At 38.5% G+C, this 26015-nt stretch overlaps 1 protein-coding gene across 7 annotated transcripts in view; it reads left to right on the top strand.

Moving 5' to 3' along the window:
- Positions 1-26015, top strand: part of ZNF521 (zinc finger protein 521) — a 230400-nt gene that overhangs the window by 23815 nt on the left and 180570 nt on the right. For all 7 annotated transcript variants that reach the window (XM_027638869.1, XM_027638872.1, XM_027638868.1 and 4 more), the window contains one exon: positions 574-753. Coding sequence is in view for 5 of the 7 variants with exons in the window: in XM_027638872.1 (XP_027494673.1) it covers positions 574-753 (180 nt within the window). In the remaining 2 variants the exon portion in view is untranslated. The remainder of the gene's footprint in view (positions 1-573; positions 754-26015) is intronic.

Genomic DNA, 26015 nt, shown 5'->3' with positions numbered 1-26015 from the left:
GTAGCATTTTGACCCAGGGTATAAGCTTTCCCGGGCTTTGTTTGCGTCGAATAGTGTGGTGATGGAGTACTGGAGTGGGTTGTAAAATAAAGATTAATTTCGTGTTTATGTAAATCAAATTTGTTAGTCTCTTAATTCTGGTAATTTCCTGTGAAACGCTGTAGTTAACAGAGAAAAGAAGTTCCTGCACACTTATTGATTTGATTTTTCTTTTCATTGAAAAACTAATTGCATAGGTGGTTTATCCTTTCTTATGATGATCAAAGCAGCTTCAATAGCCGTGATAAAATTGACAAACCTAACACTGAAGCATGGAAGAATAGCTTAAGTGAGAAATGGAGCTGTGTTTGTGGGAGTAGAAGGGAAATTCTCTTTTCACTGAGATTAGAAAAAAATTAATGAAAAAAAGCCTCCTTTGCTTATTTAGCAATAAAATCTACAGTGTGCTGCAGGCTCATGCCAAGTATTTTTCTTCTCATCATTACCACAAGAACCTATTTTGTTTTTTTTTCTTTTCCTTTTTAAATATTCTCTTCTTAGATGCCTGACATCATGGTCTTGATATTCTTTCAGACTCTAACTGTAAACTAGAAGACAAGGCAGAAGACGGAGATGTGCTAGACTGTAAGAAAAGGCCGGATGAAGGGGAGGAGTTAGAAGAAGAAGCTGTGCACAGCTGTGACAGCTGCCTCCAGGTGTTTGAGTCACTGAGCGATATCACAGAACACAAGATTAGTCAATGCCAACTGACAGGTAAACAATACTTATCACTTTGTGGCTTTGTGCACTGTTCTATTTCTGATTCCCATCCTCTGCTTCTGATCTCCTTCTTCCTTCCTCAGTTATTTTATTCCTGCACTTGAATGCTTGGGTGAGACCTTTATAAACAGATTTTGAGACAGGATTCTACTGTAAATGGATCATTATAAATTTCCTTAATACCAAAGGATATATGCTGCTGCGTGTATTTTCTAGATTCATGCTGTATGACTTTCCATACTTTGCTTCTATGTGTATATTCCTAAGTCACTTGTGAATGCAGAGGGTATTTGTAAGTTGGGTTTAGGTATCATAATGTCACATAACGAATGAATATTTGCACAATGGCATGTTGCAGATCTGAGCTGGATGTTGTGCTAGTCTCATCTGTTAACTACAAATGACTGTACGGTAATCAGTACCTGAAAGTTGAGAGGAGCAAAACAAACTGTTAGAGGGGAAAATAAAATCTCAGGTTCAGTCAAGGAGCAGAACTGAGTGCTGATCAGTACTGAATTGAGTAGAGCTGGGTGAATGGACCTGTAGACCTCCCAGATTCCTCTTCAAAATTATTGTAGACAGCCCCCTCACTGAGAAAACCACATGAAATCTGCTGAAGTGGTTTTGCCCTCTAAATTTAATAGGTCTTCTGATGGTACACACTGTAGATCCAAACAGACTTGGTATCAACAGAAAGGCATTTATATTCCTTTAGTAGATATTACTTTTGGTTTAGCCTCTACAGTGTAAAATGTATTTATTGTATAGTGCAGTTATGTTAAAAACCTTTCTTTATTATGGCTTTTTCGTTAAGTAAGGAAAGCCATCCTTCCTATTTGCAAATGCATTTAGAAAGTGTGTATGTGCTCATGTTTGGAGAGCTTTCTGAGTTAGCTTTGGTTCGAATGGATTCATAGGCTAAGCCCTGTCAGAATGACATAGAAGTCAGATAGCAGTACTACTCTTGAGGACAAAGTGTGAGAAGTGAGCAGAAGAAGAATAAGAGGGCAGGAGAAGAAGGAAAGTTGAGGAAGTAATGTGAATTTGTCAAGTGATTTTAATCCTCACTTGAAATTATGGAAGATGAAAATCTGCTGGAGCAAGAAGTGTTTGCTTTTATTAATATAATGCTTTGCTTTTCTTGCCTGTAAAATGTTTTTCTGATTTAAGATACAATCAGTTCTGTCATTTTCTAATCACTCCTACAACCTCTAGCTTGTACTTTTCTACAGTACTCATGGTTTCTGGCAGTAGGGATATTCTCTCCTGACTTCAATAACTTGGATATTTTTCTCTCATTTTCTTTATGTCTCTCTTCTTTCTTTTGCTCTTTCTGTGTTGAAAAATTAGTGACTTCAGCTTATCTTTTCCTTCCCTCTCCTAGAAAGCACTCCCCCTGCCCCGATCCCCTGGAACTCCCCTTTACTGTGTTGGATCCCATTTATTCATCCCTGGATTTTTTAACCTTGATCTGATACAACCATTTCTCCTTTCTGGTTAGCTAGTTGCTACCCCTTTCTACCAAGCGTTTTCTCCGCTTTAAAGCTGCAAGCAGAATGCACTGAACAGTGCTTGCACAGTTGGATTGAGAAACTGAAGAAAAGCAGGTGGGGGGAGCAGTAAGTAGGAAGAATCCCAGAGCACTGCTCCTGAACACAGCAGTTCTGGCTGAGAGCAGTGTTGCTAAATGAGAGTGAAAATAAGTGTCCTGGATTAGTCAAGTTGGGGTGCATATGTGAAGGTAGGAATATATTTGTGATAGCAGAGGATGGGGAAATGAGAATGAAAATGAATCTTGAAGGAAATTGTTTAAGTTCCTAAAAATACCTTTGCCTCTCTTTCAAGGAAACGTGTGATAATGAATGGGTAGAGATCAGACTGTTTGAAAGCTAATGAAGTGAACAAAATCTGAAATTGCACACCCTTCTGGAGTACAAAGTTGACAAAAAGCCAACTGTCCTCTGTTTCTAATTATAAATGACCTAAATACACCCTTAGAGTTGAGAAAGGGGCCTGAATGGCATGGCTGGAGTTGAGGATTTCTTAAGCAGAAAAATGCTAAACAGGTAGTTAGTGAGGTAAATTCGATGCAGGGTCCTAAGGTGTGTGTATGACCTCACACTAAGAATACAACATTTAAGAAAACCTCATTGGTTTAAATTATTTTTAGTTAATCAGTGACAAACAGTTGACAGACATGTAGCTTCCCTTTCTTTTCTGAAACCCAATATATATTTGACAAAAACAAAGTTTGCTCTTAGCATTTTAGGTAAGCTCTTTGGACTCTTTCTCTTGGACTTCCAGAAGTGCCTTTGGGTACTATGCTCAAAAGGTTTAAAATGTGTGCTGGTTGCACCTCCCTTGCTCCTCACAGTCTTCTAATGCAACAGGGTGTTACATAATTTCTCTGGTTCCCTCCTTTTGAGGAGTCTCAGTCCCAGAAATTAGGAGACACCCTATGGTGTCTACTAGTATGTGTACAAATATATCTGTCACTAAGTTGCTAATGAAAGCCAAGAGGTTTACAAAGTTTACTTTTTTCTACTCTGTTCTGTTATTTGGATCAACTTGGTGGAGGAGCGCAGACCGTGTCGTCTTATCATGATGTAAGATTTTTCCAATCTGCGTCTCATCTCAGGTATGGAAGAGTTACCCAAGATGTCCATTATGTAAAAACACCAGAGCTGTCAGCCTCTAAAATTCACATTTGAGTTGTGAAGCCCTCCAAACCCTGATTTTTTAGATGGCTGAGCCATCCAACTTGTCTGGATTTTACTCAGCTTCACTGAGGTGCTCTGTGAAGTGCACAGGGTACTGTGCTTCAAGTATTTATGAATTGCGTATGTTGATCCAGTTGTATGGTCATTTTCAACAAACAGGATGGCAAAACAATGGCTTAAGACAACCCTTTAGTACATCCCTGAATATCAAACATGAGATTTGAGTGTCATAGTGCCTTGACAGTCCCTAGTTCTGCCAATCTTGTAATATGCTTGAGAATGTGGATAGACACTTTTTATTCTCAAATTGATACTGAGGCTTCTAGTTTTTGCATTTGAAATTATCAGATGTGTTTCTCTGAATTTTTGAAGTTCAGTGGAAGGAGTAAAATTGCTTTATTGAATCTTCATTCTATACTCTCAACCAAAGGTAGAAATGGGGAGAAGGGAGCTGGTTTATCTGGTTTATTAAACAGTGCTCCCAATCTCTCAAAGTGTCAGTAACCCCCATCTATTCAGAGGATAGTGGAAGATGAGAGTTACTTACAACTCTGTGAGATTTAGCTCTCAGGTTCTTGAATTACTGTTCTCTTGCAGGTTTTTTTCAAAGGAGGAGAAAAAAATTCTCCCCAACTGGTTCCTTTCTGTAATCTGTTGTTTGAATTGAACTCATGTTCTTTTTTCTAGAGGAGGGCATAGTTACTCTTTTATCCTAATGTGTGCGCTATTGATCTTTTCAATTTGGGTCTGATCCAGTATCCATTGAAGTCAATGAAAAGATTTCCATTGACTTCAGTGGGGGATGGAACAGGCCCTTCATGAGCTATTTAGTAATATTTTTGCTATCTTCTGAAATTCTTGTACTGAAGCTTTCTCTGAAAAGGTGATGATTTATTTATGTTAATTGCTGACAATTCCTGTGATGTTTGTGGAATACAGATAATGGATAAATGGGGGGAAAAGTCCAAAAAATGCTTTGCAATACTTGTAACCAAGGACAGATAAGATACTGAACTATATTAATTTAGCCATTACAGAAGATTGGCAATAAAAATATGGATTTAATAGTGATTCTGTCTGATGTTAATGCTTTTTATTCTTCCTGCAGCATTTCATTTAATAACTCAAGCCACTTGCACATTGTCATCCTCTATGTTGTGTGTATAAGCAAAGGGTCCAATTAGCATGGCTATGAACCTGATGCCTTTCTAGTATATGTCAGTTTGGATCTCACTGTAGGAACATAGATGCAGGATCAAATATGGTGCACCACTGATAAACCCTCAACTGCACCTTCTCTCCTTCTGCCGACAGAAAAAGAAACTTAACCTTTTGCATTGCTGCCATATATGCTGTTGGTAGGGCACAATTTGTCTGACACTTTTCCTAATTGTCTCCAGCATGAGTTATAATCTCTTTTCCCTGCACTTTTTATTTCACCTTTCAGCCCTCAGAGATCCTACTTTAAGAAGTCTCCCATGTATATGTGAGACATGTATATGCCTCTCCACTGGCTGGCTCTGTGTTCAGAGGTGTTCAGCTCAAACTTGATTCTCTTCAATATCCTGTAGATCACTTTGGCATCAGAAATCTCAGCTATAACCAGAGTAATACTAGAAAAACGAGCATCATACTTGCAGCGAACATGCCAGTCTAGTTGGCAGAGTTGCTGAATACAGTGGACATCCTAGCACACAAGACTACCATTTCCACCTGAATGTCAGTAGACTTAGTGCATGTTACAGGACTTCCCTACTAGCCTTTTTGGCATTACAGGCTGTAAAATTTGCCTGAAAGCGGACTCCTGAATCCTGTGCAGTCCTGGCTTCAAGGCTAAGGGTGTTCTGAGGTAAAAGACATGAGGTATTTCTCCACCGGGGATATTTATTTTACTTCTAAGTGATTAGGTAAACTTAGTTTTATGCTCTGGGCTCTAGCTTAGTTCTAGAGCTCTGACAGGTTGAGTAAGTATGTCAGGTAGAGCTGATAGCCATTCCTGTTATCCCCTAAGCTGTTTCTGATGTTGAAAAGGTTACTAGTTATCACTGCGTGTCCCCTGCCAATGAAGGAATGCAGTCATGCCCTTTAGCCCTGTTCAGAGATTCCTCTCATATGCCATCTGAAAAGAATTCCAGCAGATGTATTAGGGGCCCAGCGTTCTGAGTGCTGCTCTCCATCAGCACTGGAGTATCACAAGGCTGGGAACTCCTGGTTAAGTCAGTATTTCTGTGTTTCTAATTATGACCAAAATTAATTTTCATGACTATCATCATCATCCTCTGTGGCTGAGAAACACCTTCTTGCATGTCTAGAAATAAGAGCTTGTGCTACCTAACAACTTCAAAGACAGCATTCACCATGAGTGATCATGGACTTACCAAACAGGAAATAATAGAGATTCCACTGTAATTGTTTCCTTCTCTTTCCTCTTTTCTCTTCTTCCTCGTGCCCAGGAATCTTTCATCTTTCTGAATGAGTTGGTAATGCCAGGACCATCCCTTCACTAGAAGACTTAAAAAATTTCCAGGGGATTTTGTCCCAAAGGTTGTATGCTGTGCATAGCGAGACTACAAGTTAAATCTTGTGAACACTTGGTGTTACCATGCTTTGATATCCCAGATATAATTGCTCTTCCTGCTAGCAAAAGAATCCTAGAACTGACCAAATATATTTCATTTCTTGCCATTATTTTTTCAGTTTTCCACTATTTGTGTGGAGAAAAGATACAGGACAAGGGTCCTTGGTCATTTCTGCAGTACAGAGAAAAATCTGAGCTTGATAAAGGTGCTTCTGAGGACAAGGGCTCTAAGAAGTTAAATATATGATGCACCAAAAGCATATTCATCTGCCTCATTGCAGTTGGTGGCACACTGCCAAGCACTCTTTGCCAAGTACAGTTACTTCACTTGAGAGAGCCACCCTGTTTCTCTTGAGAGTTCTTGCACCAAGGACTGCATATGGATTTTACATTAAACAGTTATTGAATGAAAGACAAACAGTGTTTGAACTGGGGACTTGAGCTCAGACCTCTCTTTTTCTTTAGAGGGCTTCCTAGTTGCTGTATTAGACACATGCTTCTACTTTTCTATTTGCTTTGGACCACAAACTTCTGACGTCCTTTCCACAAAATGGCATTCTGTTTGACAGACAGTGGAAAGCAGACCCTCACCTCCAGTTTCTTGTCCCAGACAACACACATGGTAGTTCAACGTGCTGCTTTGAGTTTGCAAGTTGCCGACTCACATCCTTTCAGGATTATGTGGCCCAGAATCCATATCGGCAACTCTAAATCCTTGATATTTGGGGGAAAAGGGGGATAGAGTGGTAACTACAGTCTCTGTATCCAAAGATCATAATTTTTAATTCAGAGGGCAATGTAAAGCCTGTCAGTTGACTTGGATGGAAGATTTATATGCATTACTGAATGACCAACACTATACAGAATCTGCCACACAGAAGTTCATGTGCAGAACTGCATGCTCCTATGGAGAATAGAGGAAGGTCTTGATGGTTGTATTCTCAGATTTTCATATCAAAATTCTGAAAAAATACTTCTGTAGGTAGCTCCTACAGACATGCTCAGACATGGAGGGAACTTTTATAGGGTGGAGCTGGAAGCTGTGACAGTAGGCTGCATAGCCTTCTTGCTCTTCTTCAAAACCTGTGTGCTTTATCTTTAGGAGACAATAGATCCATGATGAACAGCCAACACAGGCATAAACCCCTCCCCTTTTGCTTTGAAACCATTAAACTCTGCTGTTGAGATTGTTAATCAGTCATAAAACCAATAGATCTTCACCTCCTGGGTGTTTTAAAAGCAGCCTGTTGCACTTCCTGAGTTGTCTGTCAGTGACCTCTTGTAAATGAAAGCAGCTGATGATCTGTGTTATGGAACTGTTATTCTTGACTTGGGGAACCCCCGTAATAAACCTGTTCACAAGCATTAATTGTGCCAGAACTCCTACTCTGTTTGGAGGTAGGAGAGGAAGCAAGCAATGTCTTCCAAGGAGGTTTGAATGCTTCCTGTATATCTTTCATTGATAATTTTTTTCCTGATTTTTTCTTCTTATTTTCCTCTTATTCTAGCCTGATTTTCCATCACTAAAAAAGGTTGGTGATTTTCTTAGCACATACTAGCAAGGATAATTTTGTTTGGCTTATCTACTCCATGTGTCCACCAAGGACTTCACACCATGTGAACCTGAACTCCCAACATAATGGCAAGATACTGGATCTGATCCAGTGTCTCTGCGTGGGTGAGGGCACCATTGCCTTGTTGAGTACAAATGGACAGAGACACCTCCTTGCCAGCCCAGGAAGTATTGGTCTGCAGCAAAAGTGCTCAATTGGAGACTGTAGTTCTCTCATTGGCAAAGGGATTTGGTGTAGGCAGCCCCAGTGCAGGGGTTACCAGATCTAATTCCTGGTAGAACTGTCTCTCTGCTGTGTGCTGTCTTTCACATTTAAATAATCTAACATCGTATATGGAACTCTCAGGGCTCATCTTGCAACTCTTTGTGCCTTACTGGGCAAATGGAGTATGGCAGCAGGGTTTGTCCAAAGTGCTCTTACACACCCAAAGTATCTATTCCTGTCTGGAACATGAATCCAGTCATCCTGGAACTTGGCAATCTCACACTTGAACCAAACTTTTGCTCAAAGGTTCCCAAGTAAATACTCTTTCACTGAAGATATAAGTGAATACTGAGGACAACAGTACGCTGGTTGGCAGTTTGTTAAAAGACATCATGTGTCTGTCACCTACAGAGATTATCGAGTCCAGCCTTTGACCGAATACCACCATGTCAACTAAACCATAACACTAAGTGCCATGTTCAGTCATTTCTTGAATACTTACAGGGATGGTGACTCCACCATTTCCCTTGGCAGACCCTTCCAATGCTTTTCAGTTTCAGTGAAGTAATTCTTCCTGTTTTCCAACCTGAACCTCCCCTTGAACAGCTTCAGGCCATTTCCTCTTGTCTTATCGCTGGTTGCCTGGGAGAAGAGGCTGACCCCCATCTGGCTACAACCTCCTTTCAGGTAGTTGTAGAGAGTAGGGAGTAGCTCCCTAGCTTCTTCAGAGTTGGTTCAAGTGCCTCCCTGGCACTGTGTTGAAAATCTGCCCTAGCTAGAGCCAGAACTTTGCTTATTACATTGACAGTCTGTTGTTCCCTTTATTTATAGCCACTACTGGGTGTTCTAAAGGTCAAACCGTTTCCTCACAGAACATTTCCAAATGGGCAGTACAGGGCATCTCTCTGCATTACTGTTTGGGTACTGTGACTTTCCCATTGAATATTAACTTTGCTCTCTGAGTGTTCAAGTGACATCTCCTGCCTGTTTCAGAAGAGGGTCCAGTTTCTGAGATCTGCCAGGTGATGACATGAGGTAATCCATTGACCTTTATCAGGCATTCTGTGCAGAACGTAACTGCCAGTGCTCATTCCAGTTTTGGGAGAGCAGTACTATAATCACTATTTGATCTATGCAGCTGAAATTCCTAATTCTCATTGTTCAGGAAAGATGGTTGCCTGCAGGGAAGGGAAGGGAGGGGGCAAGGGGAATCATCAACACTGGCACATATGTGAAGAAGAAAAAATAGTCATTACTTACCCTATGATAACTATGTTCCTTCCAATTACTGTTGTAATCAATATAGATCCTGTGGCCAAGCTTGTCGTGCTTTTCACAGTCCTCAGTAATACAGACTTTGAATTGTAAAGCTGCTGCTGATACAGGGTCATAGCTACCCTGACCTTTTTTCAGTACATGGGAATTCATGTGTATGATTCCCACAGACACACTGTTAAAAATAAAATAATGATTGTCTTGCATGTATGCATATATACACACCTACAGTCCATATTGACTGCAGTGTTTCAGAGAATCAACTACTGTGGAGTAAATAATTACCTGTTGTTTATTGTATGCTTCTATTTTACCAGAATATATATAATATATTGTCAGTGTATTACAAAATGGATCTTGTTGCCATGACAAATTGTTTTTTTAAGTGGTGAGTTTCCTGCACCTTCTAAAATAATTTTCTTGAAATACTTGCTGGTTTTATTATTGGTGCTTGCTTTAATTACCATTTAGAAATGAACAGAATGGGAGGTACAACAGATTATCATTACTTATATGTTCAGCAGTAAATTCATAGCTTGAAAACCAAATGTAACAAAATGCCCCACAGCTCTTTAACACTTTGCTTAATACAGTTGTAGAAAAACCTTAATTCATGTTTATACAGTCAGCTGTAGGGTTTTAAGGTTTCCGGGCAATGTGGTAGTTCACTAACATACCACCTTGTGGGCTTTGTTTATCCTTTCAAACATCATCTGAAGGGTCTAAAAAAACCACTTTTCATGAAAAAAACGAGAGTAGTTGGAGGAGAAAGGTTTTTAAAAACATTCCAGTCCCTGCCTGGTCTTGGCATAATTTCCTGTCTGGGGTGGTTCAAAGTCACTTCTGCTTCCATACTCAGTTAGAAGGAATTGGGTTAAGACAAAGAGAAAGCATATTTTAATTCACCCAAAGTGTTCTGAACTATACTTTGTGCCTTTTGAGAAAGACACCTTTTGTATTAAATACTCCGTTGTGGAAATCCAGTGTGATGTTCAGATAGAAATTTAGCCCTGGCACGGAGTGCTGCATCTGTGGACAACCCTGGAACTTGCAGTCCATTTTACTAAAGCTCCTCTGTCTTTTACATGACACCAAATATACCATTAATTCCAACCATTCTTCCAAAATGACTGAGAGTTGAGGCAAACTCTTTCTTAGTGTGAACCCTTCATATTCCTAATTTTATATCCCTGTACTTATACTAAGAGGTCATAGTCCTTAGCTGGGGATATCATTTGGGAATGCTGTAGTGTAACTGAGATCTATGACCTCTTAATAAGCATCAGGAGCAAGAGATCGGGATCATTCTACAACATGCCCTGGAGGTACTTTCCCTTCAAGAAGGCAAGCTGGAACTGTTCAACTTTTTTCTTTCTTTCAGTTTTTTACCTTCAGGGGGAAATTGATCGATTTGGAGATGATTATTCCATAATCTCTGAATTTTTCTCTTCTACGGTGCAATGGGAACTCCTTGAAGTTTAAAGGGATGAATCTCTTGTGTGCACTGTGGAATGAACCCAAGGAGTTTATGGGGACAGCAGTCCTTTTTGCACAGTTAGTGTAGTTATAGGCAAGTTTGGAAATAAAATATCAGGAGGATCTGTGGACAGAAAAGGGTAAATTTGTTATTAAATTTGACTGACTAAGTGTGATCACTTCTTTCAGTGGATGCTTCATTTGGGATTTATTTTCTGGGGAGAAAAGTGCGATTTACCCAGAACTGTGGGTATATTAAAGACACGGTAGACATGAGAGTTGTCATTGAAGCAAACTAGAAAAGGTGAACTAGCAACTGACTTCTAAAAAATTCAAACTTGTCAAAGAGTATTTGTTATGGATTTAATAACAGCATGAAATGCAGGGACTTCATCTGTGAAATTTTGGGTTAAATTTACTCTTAACAGTGATAACAAAATCAAGTTTTTATACATGTACAAGTAAAGTGATTTAATATTTTTGTCTGTAATATTTCTGAAGCACATAAAATGCCATAAATTATTTTGCCTTTATGTAAAAACAAGGAAAGTATGTTTTCAGGACAGGGAACGAACTGAAGCACCTCAAAATGTCTTTTGCAATAGAGTTCTATGTAAGATAATGCCATGGATTGGTGTTTATAATGTGATATATATAATATATGGAAATTGCTTTTAAATTTCATAAAAATACCTGTCACTGGTTTATTACCTCCCTCACTGTGACCAGAACTGGTGTGTCTCGTTTGTTTTACTGCTGGATCCCAGCAGGAAGTGCAGTCTAATGACTGAAGGAAGGTTGGGTGACTCATGCGGGGGAGGCTGGAGAAGGGTCAAGTTTTTCAAGTACTTTGCAAGCCTTCTACCAGCTGAAAAAGCAAAGCATGGGGAAATGAAATGGCAGTTGCTCATTCACCTTTCTCTGACAAATGCAGGCTTCAGCATGAATGCATAACACATCAGTTTTACTGTTAACACATTAATTAACATCAGTAATTTTTCACGTGTATGTGTTTACTTCTTCTTGTTGTTATCTGACTTCAGTTCATGGCCAGGAGTCATTCTTGGAGTTTTGCAAAACACTGAGTATGTTCGATCTTTCCTGTAAATTCAGTTTCTAAGCAACATGTCTTTGTCCTGAACTATTTTAATATGTCAGTAACTGTAGGTGTATGTGTGATTCTAATTACTCTTCTAAACTGCCTTTGAAATACTTAAAATAGGTTTAATATTTGCTTTTTCTGTCGTGTTATGATTAGAATATTTTGTATTGCAGGACAGTCTTTTCTTCGCTAGGCATCTGTGTATAGCCTGCTGGAGAATGTTCTTCAATTTTTGTCCATAGGTTGTTGTCTATAATCCTTGCTTCACTAAAACCAGTGGAAAAGTCATTATTATGTTCATTGAAGGCAGGATTTCTACTAGTGAGTTCAAATTCTCATTCTGTTGCTTTCAGGATTCTTCTTCTTGGCGCCCTGATCTCTGCCTTTCCATCACTCTGTCATTTAAAAACAGTCAGCGCTTAAGTAACTTATTTCCAAATAACACATCCCAAACAAGTGATAGGTGGTGATATTAACCCTATAGTTGCAAACGGTTTCCCATGGCAAATAAGTTTGAAAGTAGAAAAACTTCCGCTGTCTGACATGATACTAGCTTCTCCGAAAAGCAAGGGCTGAGAAAATGGAATAATGCAGTTTATCTTATGAAAATTACATTCTGCCTCTTTTGTGACACTCTCCACCCGCCACTGTCCTTGATTTTTATCTTGTCATTTAGTGTACTTGCTACTGATACTACTTTTCTGTCTTTGTTATCTTTATACTTTCCATTCTTTTACTGAGGGTTTCTGGAGTTCTACTTTTATTTCTGTTGCCTTTTTCACTATCAGCAGGTCAGGTATCCCTGCAGCTCTCCATTTGGCTGAGAAGGGTGGAGATGATTTTCTGTAGTGCTGCAGTATCCCACTGCTTCTCTCTTTCTTGTCTGTTCTCTCTCCTTTTGCACTCCACTTTTCTACTGTTTGTTCATTTTTTGCCTCTCCGATCTCCAGAGTAGTGCTACTATTCCTATTGGGTACTTCAGCAAGAATAGCAGAGTGAAACTCACTCAAAATACTTGATTTCATTCTACATTCTCTGTTGGACTTGACGGTGCTTTTTATAGGAACCAGGAACATAGCTGCAATTTCAGGTCTACGGCCCATCTTGTTATTTGCACAGTCAACCATTGCAACAGTCTCATCCTTGATTTGATCACTTTTGGATTATTTTTATAAATACTCCAGGTTTTGTATAATGTTTCTTTAGGAACATACCGTAGTGGATACCGCTGAATGTATCACAAGTTCCCAAATCGTAGGAGCATTTACCCCTCATAGGGTGGAACAAAAAGTGTTTGGAATTCCACAGAGCATATGTTTTTTTGTTAATGCAGGCATAGCTGACCCTGACATATTGTTGAGGGTAACTTTGTGTGTGCTGACTTGGCTTCATGAGAGGCATGTAGCCTTTTCCGTTGCATTTCAGTTATTGGACAGTGCCTGAAGTGCTTCAAAATTACTTGTGCAGTCCTCCTCTATGGGCATGGAAAGAGACCCGATACAAATTAAAGGCTAAATTCTACCTTTTGCAAAATTCATCAGCTTGGATATGAAGTCAAAGAGCATCTCTGTATGCTGTGAGTCCCACACATTTTTTCATACAATGTTTTTGAAACTGCGCCTCGGTCAGTGGATCTGTGAAGGTGATGAACAGGGCTAGCAGATGTAACTGATTAACATGTGTTCACTGTGTCGGAATTGTTCTTTGCATGGGGGGAAACCTTATATTTTATATACCTGTAAGAATTGCACAAGGCCTTTCATCATCTGTGCTCCAAATCTTTTTTGCATCTATCTACAATACCATTAAATGTAGCGAACTTTGCAGAAAACAGCAGCTAAGACTCATGAGACATAGTAGGGGGAGACAGGAAACTGCCCAAGAATAATGTGGCAAACCTCCTGCTCTTGTGAAAAATGCCACAGGATCTTAGCTGTCCACAAAAAGCAGTGTAACTTTTAAGATGCAAGTAGGTGGATTGTTCCACACGTGCATTGTCAAAAACTGGCTGATGCATTGTTTTTCACGTGAGTAGTACTCATGGAACTTCCATCTTTCAGAATGGTATGACTCTTCCTTGTCACTCCTTCGTTTCAGAAGTAACTGACAGCACAAGCTCTTTTACCAGACACAGAGGGAGGCTGGCCATGATAACCCAGCCATAGCTGGAGAAACTGTTCTGTGTGCAAGGGCTGTCAGTCCCACACATTCTGAATCATGGGTTTGAGGAAGCAGCTCAGAGTAGTGTTTAACCCTAAAGTCATATTCTGGCCCTCCCTTGTCTCCTTACCTCTGCTCTCTGGGAGCTCTAGCACAATATTTTGACTTGTGAGCCCAGAGGGTTGACTGTGTGGCAGACGCTTAAGGTAATTATGGGCTTACTTTTACATTTTGCTGTCAAATTACGTAATTTTCGATAGAGGGCATAATGTATGCTTTCTAAAACATACTCATCGAGGCTTGGGATTCTGCTTCTTATTACGTAGCTTAAAAATCAGACCACGTGTTATAGCAGACCCCAGTACAATTGCCATAAAATGCGTGTAGCATTCCACCCTTTCCTTCCATAACATTCTAGGATGTATAAGTACAGGATGCTCTGTGGAAGAAAAGTTTGGATTTGAAGTCTTTTACTGTAATACATTGTATGTGTTTACCAAACTGTGGAAGCTATTAGGGGTACAGGAAATGCTGTGTATTTAAGCAGTCAATATGCTCTTAGTGAATTGAGACATGGAATAATCATTCTTCCATCAGCCAAGTGTAGTAAATGTGGTTTGCAATCCAAATGTTATTTGCATAGTTTATAGGCTTGCCAGCTATTGTCTTAATGAAGTATATAGTTTTATCAGGACTATATGCCAACTTGTGAGGAGGGGGAATGGGAAGAGCAGAGAACAACATCTTTTAGAAACAAATGAAAAAGAAAATTTTATTATTTTGCTATTGACTAAAAATAACTGTAATTTTCATTACAGTTGCATTTGGTGACACTGGAAGTGAAGAAATTGTAGTTTAAAAGTAAAAATGGTTTTTAACATTTCTTCTGCTCCCATGGAAGTGTCTTTTTTTGGATGGAAGAGATACATTTTTAAGCAAGCATCTTTTTCTATAAAAAGATGTTGCAACTTTTGTCTGGCTCTAAGTTGCTCATTATAGTATCCCCTTTTTCCTTCTTTCTTATACATTGTTTAAAATGCTAGATAAAAGATCTTCTTTCTTACTGCTTCTCAATGAGCAGTTAAACCAGATTGAAAGAAGAGTCGTTGCATGTTAATTAGATTGCTTATTAGCTTTAGGGACATGGTTCCAATATAGATCTCTGTGGTTGTCTTTTGTATAATACATTTTCTCCTAAAGGTGTTATATGTTAAAATTCCAGTATAGTTATACTGGAATTATATAGTATGTTTCAATTAAAAGTATGGTTTGCAATTAGCATTTTTGGTTGCATTTCATCTGTGAGAAACATGGACAGTCTTTTGTTTCCCTCAGGAAACTGTCCGTCATCTCCAAAGTGTCTATATTTGTACATGGATAGGTAACCTACACTTGTGAAATGCTTCTAAAATAGCATGTGTAATGTTATATCATTGTGTCAGTAAAGACTGTAGCATTCCTCTTTTTGCAGAATTTATGGGCATAATCTGGCATACCATATTTTAAGAAACACTAAGCCTGTCTGAGGAAAACGCCTGAAGGATTTCATACTTCTCCCCCTATTTCTGTTGTTTCATTTTTTGGTTGGGTTTTGTTTGGTTTTTTTTTTTTAACACAGACCTGGCTTAGATTTGTGTAGTTCATTTGAAGTTCATGTAGCTCATGTATTAATTGTTCAAAGACAGATAGCTCTATAAAGTTACTTTACCTTAAAATTTGCAACTACAAAACTGATCACATAAAATGAGTCCTCTTATGTTCTGTGGCATGATCCTTCTGTATCTTGCACTGTTTTCTATGAGCTAGAGCAGGGAGAAGGAAAGAATGAAATTCCTATTTCCAATATGAAGCATACTTGGTGACTTGTTTCCTCCCTGATATTTAAAATTAGACCCATTCTCTAAGCCTACTTTCTTAGCATTACCAGAACTACCACTGTTTTCTCTAGGATGAGGAAGCATAAAGAAATTATTCCCAGACTGAAAGCCAGTAAACTTTAGGCTAGAATTTGCCTTTACAGGTAAAGGTAAGTAATTTCACAGAATATTTACCTTCTTCACATTGCCTCATTATTCAAGGCTGTGTCTTTCTAACTTCTTGTCTTCACCTTCCAGTTTTCATTAATTTTTAAAAATCTTTTACCTTTCTTCCTTTCTGTATTATATTTGCTGAGAATAGAGAAGACACTTGTACTGATAGAAAGGGAAATGATGTGTGTTTGGTCTAGTGGGATTTTTTAATAATAATTTATGGGTAGTAGAAACCCGATCATCAATGACTATTGTTTCTTGTTTTCAGGACTTTTGTATTATAATTATTTGGTTTTTTAGTAGATTCTTAAGTGAAAGAAGAGACAGGGTTATTCAATACAGACTTGAGGAAGAAAGTGAGGAAATGTTTCTACTTGATTGTCGACAAGAAGATTAATACCAGCCGTTGCTCCCTCATGAAGAAAATATGTTTGAAGTCCACTCATCTCTTCCATTGTTAAGCCATGAGTAGATTTTAAGCTATTTAAAATTACTGATCCTGAAAACCCAACCTACACACAGGAGGTTCAGAGCTTTGGAGAGTGTATAGTTGAATCTGGAGGGGACCAGGTGAGGATAGATGAGTTAGACAAGTTACTGTTACTTTTCATTAGTAATTAATTACAGTCAGAATCCTCTGCTTTGTGCAGATAATTAGTAATGTCAATGTTTTCATCCAGAGAAAGGCATACAGTGATACAGCTTCTTTTTTTTTTTTTATAATAATTTTGAACTTCCTTTTTGCAGTGGTTGGTGAAGAAATACTGAGTCTGTGTCTCAAATGCTGCCTATCTGGGCTTTAGTTCCCAATGTACATTTTTGCCTTAAGCCTTTGATGTATTTATCCTCACAGTGTCTCAGAAAGGTTAGGAAGATCTAAGGATGCTTAAAAATTAAATAAAAAATGAACTTAATTCCTTAAGGTGAAATACACTTGAGGTTGTGATCCTGAAACATTTTATTTGCCTAAAACACCTTCCTGGCCTGCTTACTGGTGTCTTGTCTTGTCTGGTGCTCAGAAGTACCACTGTTCATAAAGAAATTATTTCCAGACTGAAAAGCAGTAAACTTCAGACAAGAATTTAACTTTACTGGCACAGGTAAGTAATTTCACTGAGTATTAGCATTCTCTACATTGCTTTATTCTTTTGACAATCTAATGCTTTACACCACGTCTTCCAGGCCATCAGCGAAGGAAACTTTTGCATGTGAAGTGAAATGGTATACTAGGGAATTATTATTCAGGAATGCTCCACTTCCAACTTTGGGGCATTAAGATGCACAGATTATTTTAAAAGAAAAAGTAACACACAGAAAAGACATAGTGATAACTCTGCCTTGCGTATTCAGATTGTTTTTAAATAGCATCATGCGGTTAAAGTGCAGGAAATTGCAGCTGGAGATCCTCTGTTAGAGCTGTGAGGAATGAAGGATGTGAAGTGGAGGTTCTTTGTTTAGTGGTGTTGCGTTTCTCACTGTTCTTTGCCCTTTTCCCCTTAGCTTAGGGGGGAAAGAGGAATATATGGCACTCCGGGATGAAATTACTGGTACGTCGCAGACCTTTTAATTTAATTAGAATTATAAGCTAGGCTTTTCCTTATACTATGCCAATTAATATTGTTACAGAGAAACAAGTCAATGGTGCATGCACATACTACCAATCATTCCCCCAACAGATTTCCATATGGCTGTAAAGCTAAACTGGTTTCCATGTTGTCCTTTTCCCATGATGGTTTACATCATTGTATTTAGGACAGAAAATGAATTCTTGTGACTCTGAATTTAAACTTTGTGGAACTTGTCTGAGAAGTACGATCTGGAGGTATGAAATTTGCACCAGCGGTGCTTTGCTACAAGTTGATTTGCACTACTGGGTCCTATCCATGAAAGCTTCCATTTTAGAAAACATTTTATGTGAATCTGTCTTTATGAAAAGTATAGCAAGCTCTTATACAAATGCCTACTGTTTATAGAATTGTATTCAGAAGTGTGTCTCTTATTTGAGCTCTCAAATACTTATCTCTGCAACTCCAAAGTAAAGGATGAGGCTTTAAAGATTAGAGGGTGACATCTGTTAACTCTGGATGTTTTGCATATCTGTATACCGTATATATTTGTTCAAATGATTTGAAAGTAGGTATGCATAAAAGTATAACCAGCATTTAGTTTACTGACCATAATGTGCTACTCATTGAGACAACATTATGACTGAGAAATAGATCTCCAGTCTAAGTAATTTTGCAGATGTGTAAAATGCCTTTTCTGGAAGAAACAAAAGGATGGCAAATCGTATTAAGTAAGGTGAAGTGAATAACATGATTGCTAAAATCTTTAATTGCTGAATAAATGTCATAATAGCTGAAAGGATGCAGAGGTACCTGAGATCCATGTCTCTTTGCAGTGAAAGCTAAGAAAATGGTCCTCTGTTCTTCCACCCTCATCACTGCTCTAGTTCAATCTATGAAACTTGAAAGATTTTAATACTGACATAAATAAATGTGACCAGACAAAACAGTAAACATGATTGTGTCTCTTTGGTTTTAAGTGATGCTGAAAGCAGAACTAGCATCCAAAATGAGGGAATAGAACTCTGGATTTCAACATAGTCACTTCAACATGCACAAAGATTAACCTTTTCTCTAGAAGCAGCAGTTAGGTATTACTGTGGCAACCTTCTTCAGCCTTTTATTTGCTCTTACTTATTGGTGTTTGATAAAGCAAGTGAAGAAGTAAATACCTGATGAAAGGGCCTTGTGCTTAATGTAATAATCAGATTAATTTGGGAACCTAAGCTATATCTGTTCAGAAACTTAGTTCATAACATGCATGTTCAGTGAAGCACAGGAAGGCTAAGCACAAACAAATAATGGACGTTCAGGACCCTGTATTGTTGAAGTTACCCAGAATTTTGCATTATGGTTTGGGTATCAAAAGGGAAGAGGGTGATTAAGAAGAAAAGCTTATTGCATACAATGGAGTAGAATGGATCTCAGTGCAAAGATTCTTGCAGTAGTGGGCAATAATTGTGTTATGTCTGTATTATATGGTATAATGCCATGCAGATAGTTTAGCTCTCTAAGAAAGAGAGTTGTATTCACTTTCAAGTAAACAACTTCTCTTTCTCAGGGTGCTGCTTCAGTTCCATGGCCGGCAAGATCCCCAGTAACTTGGGTATTTTGTGTTTGCTTTAATGCACACTGTGGCTATGTGAAATCTGTGTATTTAATTTGCAAAGGACAGAAATGTACTGGTTTCTGCTTAACTTGGTTGTTGATGTTGTATGTTGTCTCCATAGTGTGACGGTCCTTTCTTAGAGTCAGCTCTTCGAAATACAAATTTCTGTAGAAAACAGAAGTTTCACATCTGTGTCCTCTGAACTTAGCTGATGCCTGAATCCAGGTGATAGCAGCTTTCAGTCACTGAAGGCAGAGGTGCAGTTTATTTCAAATGCATTGCTCATCCTGTAGAACTTGTCTGTTCACTACTGGCCTGCTGCAAGTTACAGGACTGTACGGGTGCTTTTCTGAACAAGGGAACAGATTTCTGTCTGGTAGCAGTACTTCTGTGTGTCACACCCTCATTACAATGTGTTTCATTTTATATTCCATTTTTTCTTGTTAATTTGATCCTGTCAGTAGTTAAAACCAGGTAATTTGATCCAGAGATTGTATGAATCATCTATGGAGAATTGAAGCGAACAGAAATTTAACATGAGAGAGAGACCTGTCTTGCACCTGTTTTTCTGCACCAGTATACAGTGACCCTAGAGAAGTTAAACAAGGAATTTTCTTTTGAAAGAGAAGGAAGAAATTCTGCATGATATTAAGGCAAAAAGAGCCTCGGGGAGGATCTTTCAATCACTGTGAGCTGAGAAAAGGCTCCAGAGCACCACAGTCCACTTTTAGTGTCATGTTGAAGAATGGAGACACAGTTCAAGGGTGTACTATTAGTATCACCAACCCAAACTTCAAGTGTACGTGTGATGGAAAGGACCCTGCTGTAGACAGCAGTTCATCTGCTGAGTGGTAGTAACATAAGAATACTAACAGGTCTTTCCTTGAGATCTTGTTAAAGATAAAGCTCAAAAATTCTTCAGGAAATTCAAGTCTGATTTATTTTCATTACTTTTGAGCTGGAGCACACTGACTATTTTTTAAATATAAAAAATGAAAACAAAAGAGAACAACCAAGGGAAGTATAGGCACTGCTGCCATCTTTATTATTATCCTGTGTCTCACTCAGGTGATGTTCACAGTTACCTGGACTACTATCAGACTCATGCCTCAAGGACATCTACAGTGCTCATGAGACATGGCTTTATAGAACAGACTCACACAGCACTCTGCTTCAGAAATGAAGTGATTGCTGGCCAGGAGAAATGAAAAGGGAGCATTACAATTATTCCCACTGTAAATGTGATCTGGACCAACAAGCTGTAACCTGCACTGACAAGAAAATTAGCCTTGCAACTGTATTTTAAGGGGGAAAAGCATTTTTGGGTAAGATGTAAGGGAGTTTCCCTTTGGAGGTGTGGGAGATGGCCATGTTATAAGTGATAGGGTGAAGCTCTGGAATGGAAAACAGTAGAATGGTTCTAGTTAACAACTTTTTTGAAGCATCCATGTGTCATTCATCAAACTTGCCTTTTGTCTGTCTGAAAGCAGAATAAACAAAGGAGATGGTCTCCTACATAGTTCTTCTCAGTGAAGTAGATAATCTTGGTTCACTGAGCAGAATATAAAAACAAGTCATTCTCGATGGAGGTGCTTGATTTTGAACATCTGAGGAGAGCATGCCCCTCCCCCTCTAAGTGACAGTCTGAGTGTGACACCCGCAGCTTCCATGACCGAAGAGGCTGAGAAAAATGTTTTAAGAGAGGAAGTCTTGATGGCACATCAAGGTGTGGGTGTTTATAGACTGTCCTGACAAAAAGCCCTGTGTGAGAACAAATACATGAGCTTGTAAAGCTCTGTTTACCATGGTTCATAAAAATGGGAGCAGTAATTAGGATCAGTATGCAGTTGCTATTTAAATTCTCCGCAATTATTCCCTACCTCAGCTATAGCTTTCTTCCCCATTTTCTTTCCTCCTCCAGCACACTTCAGCCAAAACACAACCCACACCAAATTGGCCCTGCAACATCAAATCTTACAGATCTAAACTGTGCTGAAATAAGGGAAACTGAATTCATGCAGCTGGAGATTTTATACAGGACACCTGCCAGCTTTTCAGGAGCTAACCTGAGGAGTGTTCTTTGAGTAAAGCACCTCAGGAAACCTGTCCTCTGTCATGTGTAGGTTCCAGGTTAAGTAAGATTAGTGGATAAGAGCAGCACCGTTAAGGATGGCTGAAAGGAATCTGAGGGTCAAAGTGGGTGACAAAACAGAGCAGTGATGCTCCTGTATGAAACCATGTTCAGTAATGGCATTTCTACCTCTTTCATCAGCTGAAGTTTTGAAGTACTCTAAAGATGAAATTACGTAGGAGAATATAACAGGAATCTATACTTCAGTCTATAGATCTAACCATGAGAGCCTCTGACATAACACAAAAAGGTTGTTTGGCCATTCTTTTTATCTGGATGGCCCAAAATACAAAAACCCAGGAGGACCACAGCACAACACCACAGAATTCAGGCATGTTTGCCCCTCTGGAAAGAGTCCTTGTGGTCTTTCTATGCCTCTGGGAACTAACCGTGATTCACTGCCAGTACACTGGATGGGTCATCTTCACCTAGATCTTGGTCCTGGGAAAAATTATGTAGATCATTCAGTGTCATTGACAGAAATCAGAAGAATGTGATTCTGCCAGCCATTTCTTCGTATACACAGTCACCAGGAAGGATGATGTCAGGAAACTATGTGGCACCCCACAAGAAAGCACTCTTGGGTGTGCAAGCAGTAGTCTTCTTGGGGGTAAAACAATACATGGAGTCACTGCATGACTCCATACATTATTTCCTTTGTGCCCATGGGACCACAGATGAGTCAGCAACAGTTCATGGTTTGCAGTAACAAAAGTAGCTGACAATTGTAACAAAATCAGTATGGATGCTTGGTTCTCATCCAGGGCCAGCGGGAGGTTCTCAACCAACAAAGCCTATGCAGTCTAGTCTATCAGGACATCTGTTGCTTATGAGGGGAGTATTGTAAACAAAGAACAGCCCTTTCTTCTTGTTTTATCTGCTCATTAACAATGTGATGCCTTGTGAACCATAAACATACAGCTTGTGTTAGTTACTGGCTTTGGTGCTGTGTTGTGAGATAGGAAGTCGCATTTTTTCAGATATTTGCAGTATTGTTGCAGGCCAGGCGTGGACCTGCGTCACTGAGGTGACCAACTCTATTTAGGGTATGATACCACTGATGGCTGGTTTTCAAACTCCATAATTTAGGACTCTCTCCCTCACACTGAAAGCTGTAAAACTTGTACTGAAAGACAAAAACCCACAACTGTACTATGCCAGAGGGAGACCACAAGAGAGACTGAGGCTGACACCAAAATGTCCTTTCAGGAGTAGGATATTTTTAAAATAAAAATTTGAAAAGATCATGGGAAGCAGATGATGTCATAATGCAGAGGAAAGGTCTCTCCCACCTGGTGGAATAAATCTGTTCCTGAACTCCTTATCATGTGATTGATTTAACCCTTTGGGTGTGGGGAAACACTACCACCAGGCAATCAGGGAGAGAGGAGAGCTTCCCTCCCACGGTTACGCCAGTCTTTCTAAGGAGATGACCTCGTAAGTCAAGTTGTGCATCAAAGAAAAGGACTAAATCCTGATTGGTTCTGCCAGTTAAGTCCCTGAGTCATAGAAAAAAATGGAGGGACAAACAAGAATAAGTCACTTTTCAAGCCTCATCTTGACTCTTATGCCCAGGCAGGAGAGAAGATTGTACGTTTTTCACTATCCCCCTTTCTCCTCCAGGTGGATTCAGCTAGTTGAGAAGAATAAGCATAGTCTTAGAGAGGGATTTTATCATTAGGTATTTATAGGAGGTAGGACCAAATCTCTTAGAGTTTCATTGTGATGTTGGATCTGCCTCTTCATCAAATTTCATTAAAAAGTCCTATTTCTGTTGCATTGTTCCCTTTTACTTGGTGTTTGCTGGTATTTACATAATAACTTGAAACAGAACAGCACCATAATCTTTAGATGGTTAAATGTTCAGTCTTTGTGTATGAGTCCCTTTGACCCCTGTAAGACTTCTGCTCATCCAAGAGTACGGAGTACAGCCTTGTCTCTGGCAACTCTCAGGCAGTAGTTAGGATTTGTTCTAATTAATGGAGTCTCTAGTAGGAATTATTCTGCATTTCCCAAATAAGTAACCAATGAGTTCTTCTGTTAGTTCGTTGTTCTGCTTTAATAGGGCTTTCAAACATTTCCTCTAGGCTTTCAGAGGAGAATTTTTTTCAAGTACATTATTCGGTATTTTACGCTGTGCTCATCATTGCATTCTTACTAATCAAAGCACCTTTTTGGTTATTGTGTATACTCATAAACTACAGACAGCATGCATTACATAGATTTGGCTGCTTTTCCATAGCCACTCTGAAAATTGTGAGCAAAATTGCTTTTCATTTTGCCTGACAGCCAGTTTTAATTTTATCCATCATTTTATCAGATTATATAACATTTCTGTTGTCTGCATCTGTCTTCTGACTGCTTTATTTTCTCTTCCTTTTTTCTCCCCATTATGTTTATGCTGAAAATATGAAAACAACAATAAAGAAGATACCAATAATAGCTTCTTGCAGTAAAAAGGGCTTATTAAAAGGATATTTTCTGCCTGGGTGAAAAAATTCCTTGAAAATATCATAAATACTTTATAACACACAGAGCTACACTTTTATTGTCTTCAGAACTTGATGGTCTAGAAAAGCCATTAAAAATAAAAACCAAACCAAACAAAAATGTCAGATTTAAAAAAAATAATTAGCTGAGTTTATTTCACAGTCTAGTTAGGCAGATTACAGATGAAATATCAAAAAAGGATTAAGCAACCATAAAACATGTGAGAGCTTTTCAAATCAGTCTGATGACAAAGCAGATACAGTTTCATTTTGTAGAAAAATTACTAATACTGTAACATCCAATGGGCTTGGTTTTATTACATGTTTACAGGGCTCTTCATTGTGGTCCCAGCAATATGAAGAGCTCTGCAAACATGCAATAAAAACTGAGCAGATTTGATGTTAGCACTATTCATTGGTGTCCCTTGTAGCAGGGAACTTCTATTTAAATAACCACTGAAGGTGCATGGTGTGCTCCCTAACCTTGGATTCTAATGATAAGGAGCAGAAGGAGGATCTTTCTAGTGAAGTTTTTAGATCATGTTTTGTTTTCTTTTCTATAAGTACATAAAGTCTTTTATTTAAGATATCCAAGATTTGCTGGTAAGGATGATTCATAACTGAAGTCCAGTTTTCCTTTGGGATAAGGCACCACTGTTTGTTTTTTGTTTTTCTAGCATAGCAACTGAATTTCATCATTCATTTTGTCATTTAGCAATAGAAGACAACTTCACTGAAGAAGCTCACAGTACAAGTAAAATTGGAAGTAAATGGAAGCCATATGTTACTATAATTTCTGAGGTTAAGAAAAAGCTGTAGTTAGGGCTATATGGTTTTTAACTGAGAGAGAAGTATACTTTGTTATCAATAGTCTTGAGTCTATAGGGTTTTTTTTAATATGTATTTATTTTGTTAATGGTAGTTTGAAGAATGCATTATGCCCAAAGTGTTCAGAGCAAGGTTGTTGCCTGGCAGTAATCCATTTCTTAACTTATGTACAACTGTGGAGTTATTAATGCTAGTCAGGTTATGTGCAAGGATTCAGGAAAATTCTTTATTCCTCATTGACTCCTGACAGTTATTGTACCTAGGAACTGGGTAACGTGTTCTGAAGTGAGCAATTATGGAAATGTTTACTTCACTGGCTGCATGTAAATGTGTGCAGAGAATGTACCAGAATTTTTCCTTGGGGGTATTTAATTCTCTCCAGGGCAATGAAAATCAAATGATTTCTTTTTTTTTCTTTCCTTTTTTTTTTTTTTCCGAAGCTGGGATGTTTTTTTTAAGTGCTATAATGCAGCTGAATAATGATGAATGCAGTAGACAGAAAAGAAATAAAGAGAGAACTACCAACAGATCTGGAAAACAAATTTTAAGGGGGAAGCTGAAACCGAAAAGGAAAAAAGGGGTTAGGGAGCAAGGGAAAGCTTGTGACAGATTCAAGTTTGCTGGAAAAAGGATATAAAATGGATACTCTAGTATTCAGGAGTAGTACAGTGCATGTAATACATCTGTTTTTTAAGAACATAAGTGATTGGCTCAGTATTGTTCACATCGGAGGGCATCACATTTGCTTGTTAATTAAATGCAGTACCAGTACCTACTGTCCCTGAACAGCTGGGGGAAAAAATCCCAATATATATACATATCTGAAATTTCTATAGATGCATGTGAATCTCATGCAAATTATAACTGAATTGTTATAGCTGCTTTTTAGTGCTTCTCTCCCCTAGTATTTCACCACTGCTTCATGTAGCCATTGAGAAAAGGAAACTGGTTTACAAAAAAAAAATTTAGGCAAATGTATAGCTTCTAGGAGAAACTGAATGGGATGTTTGCATCACTGAGATTTTTTAAAAACCAACTCATTCTGTAAATGTGCATTAAGGTCATATATAAGCAGTTTGAACTGAAATCCTGGAAAATCTTACGTGTTATATAACCTATGCCTGAATCCAAACTTATAGTATGCTCAGCATTGAATGCTTGCCAAAGGGAAACTGAATTTAGTTTTTTGTGCTTTCTAAATACAATTCTTAATCATATCAAAGTGATTTTAGAAAACAGGAGTTTTCACATATTGTTTTACAGTAGTGAGAGTAAATATTGCTTTAAATTGGCCTCAGTGGTCATGCCTGTCATTAAGCTAGAATTGGATTACATTAATTAAAAAAAAAATAGTTGCTGACCTTTTTGCTCTAATTTTTTGTGTGTATTTTTCCTGAATTTCTTAAGGAAGGGTTTCATAAAAAGGGTTTTATGTCTTGCAGAAAATTGAGTTTTGTAGACATTACCTAACTCTTGATTTGTCACACTGGGATCAATAACATTTCGCTGCTCTTA

Source organism: Corapipo altera, unplaced genomic scaffold, assembly GCF_003945725.1.
Source record: "Corapipo altera isolate COAL_440 unplaced genomic scaffold, ASM394572v1 49, whole genome shotgun sequence".
Classification (NCBI taxonomy): domain Eukaryota; kingdom Metazoa; phylum Chordata; class Aves; order Passeriformes; family Pipridae; genus Corapipo; species Corapipo altera.
This window is presented reverse-complemented; position numbering and strand designations above follow the sequence as displayed.